We start from the raw sequence: 12,943 nt of genomic DNA on the forward strand, positions 1-12,943 counted from the left end.
GTCTGTGAGTGATTAAATGAGTGTGTGTGTGTGTCTGTGTCTGTGAGTGATTAAATGAGTGTGTGTGTGTCTGTGAGTGATTAAATGAGTGTGTGTGTGTCTGTGAGTGATTGTATGAGTATTGCATGTGAGTGTATGAGTGTCAGTGTATATGTGTGTCTGTCAGTGTGTGTGAGTGTCTGTCAAATCAGTGAGAGTATCTTTGTCATTGAGTGTGTGTCTGTCATTGAGTGTCAATCAGTGTGTGTGTGTCAATGAATGAGTGTGTGTCAGATCAGTGAGTCTGTGTGTTTGTCATTGAGTGTGTGTGACTGTCAGAAGAACACTAAGGGATAGGGAAGGGAGGGAACCAATAATGGACGGGGAGAGGGGCTGGTTAAGAGGCACATAGGTGAAGATGTTATTTGGGGGGGGCGGAAAAATACATCTTCGCCTATGTACCCAAAAATCCTTGCACCGGCCCTGGTTACCACAGAGTACTCAGCACCAGTGTCAATCATGAAAGAGCTCCTCTTTCCCTCTATTGATACATCGACCATAGGCTGCACTCGGCTAAAGGGGGATGGAGCCCAGTCGGTATCAATAGTCTTCCATGACAGTGTCAGCCAGACCGACAAAATCTCTATCTTCTCTATCCCTTAATCTCTGGGTAGGGGAATAGTATCTACTTCCCTGAACACCTCCTCTGTTACTACTGTCATTCCCTCCAAGACTTTCTCTATAGCCACCTCTGTAACTATCTCGTAACCTTCTCTCTTGTCTTATCTATAACTTGCTTTATATTCCCTCTGTGGGCAGTCACTTTTCCAATATCCTTCCTCTCTACAATATGCACAGTGATTCCTACTTCCTCCCTTACTCAGCCTATTCTCAACTCCTCTATTCACCTCCCTTCCCTGTCTCTCTACACTTATGATAGCTACAGCTAGCATATCTGCCTTCATCCTCATTTTACGTTCTTCCTCCTCCTTTGTTTCAATCTCCCTGTTCATATACACCTGACTTGCAATTTCTATTAACTGTGATATGGACATTCCTACAAATCCCTTTAACTTTAGCAATTTTCTTTTGATATCACCTTGGGTCTGGCTGACAAATGCTGAGTTGTTCATTTGAGAGTTCTCAGGGGCCTCTGGATTAACAGGAGTATATAATCTATATGACTCCAGCAATCTCTCATAGAAAGCACTAGGTGACTCGTCGGCTTTCGTAAAGGAATTATGGGTCTTCCAATTAAACAGATCAGTCATGGTGAAAGGGACATAAACAAATACAGGGTCTGACAACTGTAATTGACCATTAATATCAATGTGTGGTGGACCAGGGGTAAGCTGCAGTGGCATTTGTAAATGTCAAAGTTTGTCAGGTTAGGGTGGGACTTAGATAGGGTTGTTTAGTCATAGGTTCCGGTCAGGGAGTGGTGAGGTAGGTGGAAATGGATAAATTAATTTTACTGGTCAGTAACTCGGTTAACAAAATGTTTCGGACAGGGCTGGGAGGAGCCTGACCAGTAACCAAAAATGGTAAAAGTGTATTCCAGCGTCCTATACCATTGACCATTTCATCCAGTTGTATTTCAAAACTAATTTACTGTTACTAAAGGCACACAAGGCTCAGTAATTATAGGGTTATGTCAGTGGTTATGGTGTTTTCAGTGGTTATGGTATTATCAGTGGTTATGGTGTTTTCAGTGGTTATGGTATTATCAGTTGTTATGGTGTTTTCAGTGATTATGGTATTGTCAGTGGTTATGGTGTTTTCAGTGGTTATGGTGTTTTCAGTGGTTATGGTATTGTCAGTGGTTATGGTGTTTTCAGTAATTATGGTATTTTCAGTGATTATGGTATTGTCAGTGGTTATGGTGTTTTCAGTGATTATGGTATTGTGTAATTGCTGAGAATTATCTGATTCAGTGGACTTCAGTTAGTTACTGTTAAGAATTCTCCTCAAAATTTTGACTGCTAATAATAAAACTGAACAATAATAAAAAAACACTAAAATACCCTTCCACCAAAAAAAAGCCTCAGGGTACAAAGAACCAGATCGGGGGGTTGGTAGGCACAGAAATTGGAGGGCTTAAAGCAAGGGGACAGGCATTTGAGAGCCAGGGTCAATAGAGCACAGGTGGACATACCAGCTGCACCAGTTCTTGCTAAAGAACTTAGTTGAGGGATGGTCAGATGGGTCAGATTCCATTGGGGATGGACAAACCAGTTTTGGTAACCATCTAGTAACACAAACTGTTTTAAACAGTCAAAATATGGAAACTGGTCATAGAATTCAAGCATAATAGATACAGCCACATGTACACGCTGCACTAGATTTAAATCAAGACAGATTACCACAGAGGCCATTCTCTACTACATAAGGTAGTCAGGTGATTTGGAGCCAATTTTAACCCCAAAATCACACACATTATATCCCTTTTTAAAGTTATTTAGCATACATTCTAAGGGATCAACAATCTTTGAATGCGGCGCAACGGAGCGTCTAATTCAAAGAAACACAACAAACACACCTCCAACAGTCACACTCGTTTCCTTGGCAACAGCACCATGTGGCACAGTTACTAGGTCAAACTCATACAACAAAACATACAGAGAATTCCCATACACACACAGCTGTTACACCAGTCACTAAATAACTAATACTGTGCCCTTTGGCGAAACTATACAGTCACCACGTTATAATTCCCTATATCTGAATTACCCGTCTATAACATACCCCAGTAACATCGTCTTTACAAACAGTTGTTATAGTACGGTTAGCATTGGTTAGAGTACAATTTAAAGTCACAGTTCAATTAGTAGTGGTTATGGTGTTAAACATACAACATAGACGACAGTTATTAGTAGTTATTTACAATATCAGTAGTTATTATACATGGTTATGGTACCGTGCGCTATAATACAGTTACACACTATTCACACTCTCGCTAGACGGCAGAGCTCACGCTATCTGGCAAGATATACACTCTACTACAACAATCTTTAACACATTTACAATTCCCAACAAATCTATTGGCCAGTACCTTGATGGACTACCTAAAACTATTTACATCCGTTTTGGTTAGCCACGCTGCCCAAGCACCACATATAGCGAACTAGAGGGCGGAATTTACACAGAACCCTCTTAGTCTATATACTCTATCAAAAATCTAGTGGGTTCCAAATTTACACGCCTTCCCACTTAGCCAAGATAGGTTGAGATCTAGCGGACCGAATTTACACATACGCCGCTTAGTCTCCCGGTCCCTCCGACCTAGCGAACGTAATATACACCCTAGAACGCTAGTCTAGACAAGACACCGATGTCCGGCTTGGGCTATTTACACAGAACCCAGCCTGACTCCAAACCAAAATTAAACGGGCTGACTACAGGGCGTTTAATTGAGCGGTGCGCCTTCGCTCCTTCCCTCCACTGGAGGGGGCAGATTCCATACACAAATAACCCCTTATGGGCCTACCGCACAATCGGTATCTAATACCCCTAGTGGGTCCACCGTCTAAAACAGTAGTCGTCTTACCTCCTCGTTCCTGAACCTGGGTTCACACTCATCGACTGTCATGGAGTAACACTTCAGGGTTAAGTTCTCAGCAGTGAGGAGCCTGACTCCACCCCCCTCTGACACAGCTCTGACAGTATTTAGGGAGACTGGGCCAGAGGGAGGGGGCTTGGTGATTGATTGTTTGAGCCAACGTGTGAGCTCCCTCCTGGAAGCTCCATAGGTTCAGCTACTGGGAAACTTGCACCAGACAAACCCTTCCAGCCTTTGAGCAAATGTAAGGATTGCTGCAAGCCATAAAGGATTACTAGGGAAAGGAAAATTTGCTACTTTACAAGTGGACAATATGTCTGGACTATTGGAGGACTACCCATATAAACCCTAAGTATATCTTTCAGCTAATTGATTACAAAATCATTTATTCTATGAACTCTTTCTTGCATTGCAAATACTTCCATTGCTACAAGTTACTAATCTCATGAAGGACAACTCCCATCATGCTTATTCACTATGAACTGTTTCTTGCTCTGCAAATATATTCATTGCTACAAGTTACTAATCTCATGAAGGACAACTCCCATCATGCTTATTCACTATGAACTGTTCTTGCTTTGCAACTATTCTCAGCTAATTGATTATTGTTCCTATTGAAGATTATTCTCATGAACTAATGTTACTTAATGCATCTCTATGAACTAAAGTTAATTAATGCATCTCTGAAGAAATACTTAATACTGAACTTTGTGTTGTTGAATTACTTGCAATTCTTATTATTGGATTATTGCCTAAATGCAATTAATTTAAGTTTATCTCTTATTAAAACTTCGGTTGACTCAAGTTACCAGTGATTCTCTCTTTTCTTAAAGCTACAGTATTGATACTTAAGGATTCTCCATTTCTTTACTATTGTAATTAGGGAGTTTACAAGCTGCAGTTGAGTTCCAACCCAAATCACCCCGAGTAGCCCTAACATCGACGGGGGCACCCCAGCACTTACTACGTAGAGGCCGATGATCTCCTGGACAACAGACCAGTGGCGCCGAGATGAAAGGAGGTCCACGCAGAAGTTCAGGGGTGCAGCCGTAGGGAGCGTGGGCAAAGATAGACCGTCTCACGCCTCTGCTTCTTAGCCACCGTTAACGATGAGCTTCCCGGCCAATTGCACCAAATGATAGAAACTGAGAAACTGACGGAAGCCAAGCACAGAGAAGTGGACACAGGTTTCTTCAGGAAGGAAGAGATTCTTTATTCGATTCACCGACCAGGGCTCAGAGAGACTAATGTCACCAAAATACAACAAGATCTGAGCCCAGAACTGACTGTGTAAATGCATGATATAGACATATAGCTCCTCCTATAGTTAACTCTACCCACATATACTCTTTACCCAATCAGCTGAACAAAGCCTAACTTCCCTTACCTGTTAGACCACATGGCTCACCCAGAACAATGGAGGAGGGGAAGTGTTTTCAGTTTCTGCATTCCTGCACTTGCTCAGTACAGTGTTGATTGTATCTTAGCTACGTGTAACTAACTAACTGATACACCAACATTTACACATATGCCACGTGGAAATCTCTGCCTACTAAATTTAATTTCTACCGAGCTTCCACCACAGTGGGGCATCCTCAAACAGACGGTGGGGGAGCGCAAGGTCTCTAGCATCCACCAACTCCGTGATATCTTCATGGAGGAGTGGAAGAGGACTCACTTTTGTTGCCAACGGTTTAGACATTAATGGCTGTGTTGAGTTATTTTGAGGGGACAGCAAATTTACACTGTTTTACAGGCTGCACACTTACTAATTTACATTGTAGCAGAGTGTAATTTCTTCAGTGTTGTCACATAAGATATAATAAAATATTTACAAAAATGTGAGGGGTGTACTCACTTTTGTGAGATACTATAGATCCAACAGCAAGACCACATGAAGAATAAAAAAATATAAATCTGCAAAATATAAAACAACAGTTTATGGTGCAGAATATCTGTATACTACTACAAGCTCAACCAGTATTCCTAAATAGATGACACTCACGTATTTAGCAATGCAAATAGAAGTCCAGAGAAGGTTTTAATAGCATTATACCATCTCATATATTTATTGTAAAAAAAAAAAACAACAAAACATTAAAACCCTTACATCACATTGCTATGAGTTTTGACAAGCAGCTCAATAAACATTTTCAATGGGCCGCCTTTCCAAGTTTGGTTTCACTCCCATGGTCCATAGTATCCGGTCAAATAGGAACTCTGGGTCTGCCTCCTCAATTGACACTTCTGTGTCATGTGGACCTTCTCGGACCGAAGTCCATTTTGAAGGGATAGGGGAGGGACACTGAAGCTTCCTCTTGCAGACATGCTACCTGCAAGTTCTGTTTCCCCCTTTTTTACGCAATATGAAAGGCAAAACATTTTCAGTGCTCTCTGCATTGTTCTAGTGCTCTGAGTGCAACGCTAACTCTACACTTTTTTTGTGGACAGGTCCCTGGTGTCCCAAAAAGTAAGACTGTCCCGCTAAAACTGGGATGGCTGGCAGTCATGCCCAACTAACACCCTTGACCAGCGATTTCCAGCCCAGTCCTCAAGGCACGCCTACTAGTCCGGGATTTAAGGATTACCTAGTTGTGTCTAAGGTGTTTTTAGAAAGCAAAAAAAAAAGAAAAAAACACCTTGACACAACCAAGTAATCCCTAAATCCTGAACTGGTACACTTGCCTTAAGGACTGGTTTGAAAACCACTGCCCCTGACCAATTATATGTTCTATATGAGATGAATTCACAGCATTTGGTGACCTCACCCTCGACATGATTGACATCAAATAGCTTCATAAGAAAGTGTTTCTAGTGACTATCAGTCTAACAGCCATGTTTATGGTCCATTATAGATATTGCTTTATCTTTGCCAGACTGCAGGGATAGGGTCTGTATGTGACTCTGTTAGTGAATATCAACACACATCTGAATTTAAGGTCCAAATGTTAGCCATACGTTATATAATATAAAGGTAGATAACAGGAGGTCTCCGCAGAGCACTACACACACCGGAGACACTTATCCCCCCCGAAATAGCTCCTTGCTCTTGCATTTGTAACTCTGCCTGTGGGCGGAGCTTCTAAACGAGGCCTGTCGCCGATCATTGTCGTCACTTCCTTCCGGAAACGCAGCCGTTTGTCGTCAAGGCGAGAGGTCATCGAGCAGGCGCACAACTTGTTCCTGTAGTGACTGCTCGACGGGTTGTCTTTACCGGTGGGTTATGGAGAGGGCGGGAGATGGTGTGTGCGGTCAGGGCCGGGGCACCCAGCGCGGCTCAGCCTTCGGACCAGCTCCGGGCGAGCCATGGCGCAGTGTGGGCTAATGCGGTGTCCGGGATGACGGCAGAGAGCTGGACCGGGGGCTGAGGGGAGGTGCAGGCTGACAGCTCCGAGTGACACATTTGTTGTGGTGTGACTGCCTGTCAGAGATGGGAAGGGTTTATGGGAACTTGGACTGCCAGGGAGCTCCCAGGACAGGGTGACAGGCTGTATGGTAGCTGGTAATACATGAGGATCATAAGACTTTAACATCTTCTGGAATTTAAAGAGTGTTTGTGTAATGCATAAACTCAGTCATTATTTTTTACACTAGTGATTTTTTTTTTTAAACTAGTTATATCACTAGATTTTAAACTAGTGATATATATATATATATATATATATATATATATAATTTAAATTTTTTTTATTTATATTTGTATTTTTATATGAGATACTAAATTTAAACTTTTTTTTGTTGTGTGTGTGTGTGTGTATATGTGTATATATATATATATATATATATATATATATATATTAGTAGCTTGCACTCCATGAAGACTTTTGTTGTGCCCGGTGCTGGTTGTGGCAAAGGTAGATATGGGTGTAGAAACAATCGCACTCCTGGGACTTGGTTGAAGTAGTAAAATGTAGCTTTTATTTAAAAGCTAAATTGTACTACTTCAACCAAGTCCCAGGAGTGCGATTGCATAAACTCCCTGCACAGATGCAGGGGAGATCATGGAGTCTAACTTGTCGGTTTTCAAATGCTGTCTAACACAAGGTGTATGTGGCTGAAGCATCCTTTCCTACTAACAGCAAGGGTTCATTTTTGTTCATAGACATAATTTTGCCAAAATCTGTTTGCGTTTAAAACTTTATGAAAGAGTTATTGTATTAAATCAAGTTTTGAGGTGTCCATTATTTAAGCATAATTATTCATCCCCTTGAAGTGGTCTGGATGCACAGTCCCTTTTTTTCCCCTTCACGCTGCAATGTAAAACATTGCAGTTTTAGAGAAATTTATGTGAGAAGTGATAAATCTGCCTCTAGTTGCTTAATGCTTATGTGGTGCATTCACATTAGGTTCACCCCATTGGCTGACATCAAGGGACATTGGAGCTAGAGTCAGATAAGTGGTTAAAAAGTAATTTAATCCTTTATTTTGGTAGGAGAGGGGACTGTGGTGGTCGTAGTTGCAGAGGGACTATATAGTGATAGGCATACTTCTTTGTATTCGTAACACTATAGTGTTCCTTTAAACTGATGTTGCAATACATTTTTTTTTTTTTAAATAGACTGTAAAATATACAAAATGCAAGATTCCAAAATGTAAACTTGCTTGAAAGAAGTATTCTAAAATGGCACTTAATCCTGCAAAACTCCACACATGTCTATGATCATAATTGTCCTCCAGATATTAAATGTAAAAAATATATTTTTTCCCTTGCTTATGGGATACAAGCGAGATATCATTCCAATTCATTTATTTGACACTTTCAAAAATCTTTTAACCTTTTAGGAAGGAAAAAATTCACTTCAAGAAGACACTGCTTAATCAAGCTTTGAAAATTGCGACCAAAACATTTATTTTAGGAGAGAGACTCTACGAGAATAGGTGAAGAATGGCAGCAGATAAAGCCGGAGGTAAGACCCCTGATAATTGTTGTTCCTTTGACAATTTCATCCACTATATAGTACACTTTGTAAGTTTAATAACTTCCATTTGTATTTATTGGTAGCTGTTTAAAGAGAGATTCCAAGCTCCGTTCTGATTTGAGCTTACCGTCTTAGTATTTATGTACTTGGAATATTGGGGCGCCCTTTATTTTTATTTTTTTCCCATTTTTACAAAAAAAATCATTTATTTTTTAATAGTAAATCAACATCTCCGGTTTTGTATATTCAGCATTCTCTTTGACTCATTCAAACTTTTAAGAAACAGGATTTAAGTGATTCGTATCAGCCTGTGGCGCATTATTTGATTGAAACAATTACAATACTAAATAAATGTGTGTACAGGGAGTGCAGAATTATTAGGCAAGTTGTATTTTTGAGGTTTAATTTTATTATTGAACAACAACCATGTTCTCAATGAACCCAAAATACTCATTAATATCAAAGCTGAATATTTTTGGAAGTAGTTTTTAGTTTTAGCTATTTTAGGGGTATATCTGTGTGTGCAGGTGACTATTACTGTGCATAATTATTAGGCAACTTAACAAAAAACAAATATATACCCATTTCAATTATTTATTTTTACCAGTGAAACCAATATAACATCTCAACATTCACAAATATAAATTTCTGACATTCAAAAACAAAACAAAAACAAATCAGTGACCAATATAGCCACCTTTCTTTGCAAGGACACTCAAAAGCCTGCCATCCATGGATTCTGTCAGTGTTTTGATCTGTTCACCATCAACATTGCGTGCAGAAGCAACCACAGCCTCCCAGACACTGTTCAGAGAGGTGTACTGTTTTCCCTCCTTGTAAATCTCACATTTGATGATGGACCACAGGTTCTCAATGGGGTTCAGATCAGGTGAACAAGGAGGCCATGTCATTAGATTTTCTTCTTTTATACCCTTTCTTGCCAGCCACGCTGTGGAGTACTTGGACACGTGTGATGGAGCATTGTCCTGCATGAAAATCATGTTTTTCTTGAAGGATGCAGACTTCTTCCTGTACCACTGCTTGAAGAAGGTGTCTTCCAGAAACTGGCAGTAGGACTGGGAGTTGAGCTTGACTCCATCCTCAACCCGAAAAGGCCCCACAAGCTCATCGTTGATGATACCAGCCCAAACCAGTACTCCACCTCCACCTCCACCTTGCTGGCGTCTGAGTCGGACTGGAGCTCTCTGCCCTTTACCAATCCAGCCACGGACCAATCCATCTGGCCCATCAAGACTCACTCTCATTTCATCAGTCCATAAAACCTTAGAAAAATCAGTCTTGAGATATTTCTTGGCCCAGTCTTGACGTTTCAGCTTGTGTGTCTTGTTCAGTGGTGGTTGTCTATCAGCCTTTCTTACCTTGGCCATGTCTCTGAGTATTGCACACCTTGTACTTTTGGGCACTCCAGTGATGTTGCAGCTCTGAAATATGGCCAAATTGGTGGCAAGTGGCATCTTGGCAGCTGCACGCTTGACTTTTCTCAGTTCATGGGCAGTTATTTTGCGCCTTGGTTTTTCCACACGCTTCTTGCGACCCTGTTGACTATTTTGAATGAAACGCTTGATTGTTCGATGATCACGCTTCAGAAACTTTGCAATTTTAAGAGTGCTGCATCCCTCTGCAAGATATCTCACTATTTTTGACTTTTCTGAGCCTGTCAAGTCCTTCTTTTGCCCCATTTTGCCAAAGGAAAGGAAGTTGCCTAATAATTATGCACACCTGATATAGGGTGTTGATGTCATTAGACCACACCCCTTCTCATTACAGAGATGCACATCACCTAATATGCTTAATTGGTAGTAGGCTTTCGAGCCTATACAGCTTGGAGTAAGACAACATGCATAAAGAGGATGATGTGGTCAAAATACTCATTTGCCTAATAATTCTGCACTCCCTGTATATGTGCCATGTCAGATGCAGTAGTCTTGAGGTTTTAAAAGCCTGAAGCTTCATATTTTTAACCGCAACTAGACATTTGGGGGTTATGTATAAAAATTGTCATGTTTCCTTTCATGTGTATATTGGATTTTGTGTGTAACATTTTCATAGAAAACTATTACTTTATCCTTTTGTACGTGTGTTTTTTTATTTTTTTTATTTCCAGTGAATCAAAATAGCTGGCTACTTTTTAAAAAAAATAATTAATTTTTTTTTTAACCTATTACATCTTTTGTAATGCTTTTTATATTAATCGCATTTACATAATAAGAAACTACATTAGTTGGAAATAAACGTAAAAATCTTGAAATTTGGCCTGATGTACTGAATTTCTTACTTTATACTAAATTGCAACATGTTCCAAATTGCAATCTCTTGCTCTAGAGTGTTTAGGTTTAATTTGGCAGAATGTTTACAATTATCAATTAAAGTTTTATTCCCTCTGCTTCTAAAAAATTCTGTTATATCTTTGCTAAATGTTTCCAGGTTTTTGTGCCAAATGTATTGATTGTGGTAAATTAAACTGTCTACAGAGCAAGGGACCGAAAAGCATGAGGGATCTGCTAATTGTTCTGCTATTTCTGACCAGGAAAAGGAGTTGGCTAGATGTTCGTTGCAAGCATTTACGGTATGTTCTTTTGCATGCACTAGTTTTCTGTACAAAAGGTAGGAAATTTGTGTCTAGTGAGCTTTTATAAAAGCAAAGCAAATCTCTGTATATTTGGCATTGGAAAACTATTATACAAAAATCTTATCCACTTCATTTAACATTTAAGAACCACACGCCATTCTATGCAGTAATGCAGTGGAGGGCTTTAATGCCAAGTGATGGCATAGACTGTCATGCAGTAAAGGTACCAAGGGTCCACCAGTATCTTTCAGTAGCAGGGGCCTTAAACTGACCAATGAGTTATGAGCAGCACTCTTTAAAAAACCGCGGCTGAGTGATCCTGCTCAGCCCTATTTTTCTTTCACTGCTCTAAGTGCTGCTCATAACCCTTTTAAATGTATTTAAAGGGTTATGTGTTACCGTGCCTGCCCACTGCTTGATCCTTGCAGAAGGATCAGTTCTGTGCTCTGCAGAGCTTATTATCTCTGTGTGCTGTAACATGTGGGAGCTGTCTCTCGTGCTGCAATCACATGGTACAGAACACTCACAGAGCTGAGAAATCCCCAGTACTGACATCAGCAGAAGGAATCCCTTGAGAGGTTGGATTAGGACTGAGGTTAGAAGCTGGGATTATGGTTAGTGTCAGGGCACACATCTCACTTATCTGGGACTCCCTCGCTGCGTCTCTTTCCGCTGCCGACATGGTCCCTCTTCCGTGCACGCTGAGGGGGGAGTGCTTGAATTTTAGCCTTGCGGTGCTGCAGCTTTTCCTGTCTTGCCTGTGGTTGCTCCAGTCTCAGCCAGTACAATTGACCTAGTTAGTAGAGCCCCCACAGTTTTATGACCTCACAGGCGCATGTGTGCCTAAAGCACAGACTCTTAAAGGGACAGGGAACATGATGATCAGAGACCAGTTAACCTGGTGATCCTCCCCCTTCTAAACCTACATTTCACCATGTCCCCATTGCTCAGTAATACTGTGCTTATCGTGCTGTTAACTTCATTGTGCCTTATCTGCCTTATTTGATCTAGTATTTGACACTCTGTTACACTGTAAAACTGCGCTGCCTGCCCTGACTATGTGTTTGTTTATTCCTTCTGTAGTTTGCTTTGGCTTATTTCTGCTACCTGGGTTCCTCCTGTCATAATGCGTAACAGTTGGATTGTGGGTTGCATTAGGGGAAAAGATATTCCTGTGGGGTGTCATTGTACTCGAACAGTAGCAGAATACAAATATGGGTTGTTTGCAGTAGTGGAACATGCATGATCTGTGAAATTTCCAAAAATAAGAAGCATCTAAAAAAAAAAGCACATAAATTGCTCATTTGACCCAGTTTTATGATAGAACAGTTAAAGTGTCATAATGCTCAGTTACATAGCCTGGGGGGGATGTACTTTCTGCAAATATATACTTTTGTGTAGCGGTTTTGCATTCTATGACTACTATAAAAGTTGTAATCTCAGCATGTCAAATTTTGCTATGTTTTTTTTTTTTTGTTTGTTTTAAAACCATAATTAACTCCATATATTTGTTTTAGATCTAGAATTAATTTAAAATCCTAGACATATTGGGTATTTTAACAGTCAGGACTAATTTGTGAATCTAGTTTGTTTTTGTTTTTTGTCTTTTTTTTTGCACTTGGTGTGTAAAGATTATTAAATGTTTATTTATTTATTTTTTAAATATATTGTTATATATGCATATAGGGCATCAAAAAGAAAAAACAATTTCTATTTTGAAAATTGATTCATAATACATATGACTGCACATAAACAGGGGGAAATTGTGACCAAGGTGTGCTTGGCACTTTTGTGCCATGTGTACATTCTACCACAAATAGAATGACATAAAAGCCTTGGTTCTTAAGGGATCGACAGATTATCGGTTTTACCGATTTGGTAATATCGGTATCAGCC

The 12,943-nt window shown here is 40.2% G+C and overlaps 1 protein-coding gene across 2 annotated transcripts in view; it reads left to right on the forward strand.

The window, feature by feature from the left end:
- Positions 1-6,668: 6,668 nt before the first annotated feature.
- Positions 6,669-12,943, forward strand: part of CNOT10 (CCR4-NOT transcription complex subunit 10) — a 99,159-nt gene continuing 92,884 nt past the window's right edge. For both annotated transcript variants that reach the window (XM_063452220.1, XM_063452221.1), the window contains exons 1-3: positions 6,669-6,754; positions 8,321-8,445; positions 10,950-11,044. In XM_063452220.1, the coding sequence (XP_063308290.1) occupies positions 8,424-8,445; positions 10,950-11,044 (117 nt within the window). In that variant the 5' untranslated portion in view covers positions 6,669-6,754; positions 8,321-8,423. The remainder of the gene's footprint in view (positions 6,755-8,320; positions 8,446-10,949; positions 11,045-12,943) is intronic.

Source organism: Pelobates fuscus, chromosome 4 (genome assembly GCF_036172605.1).
Source record: "Pelobates fuscus isolate aPelFus1 chromosome 4, aPelFus1.pri, whole genome shotgun sequence".
NCBI classification, from domain to species: Eukaryota; Metazoa; Chordata; class Amphibia; order Anura; family Pelobatidae; genus Pelobates; species Pelobates fuscus.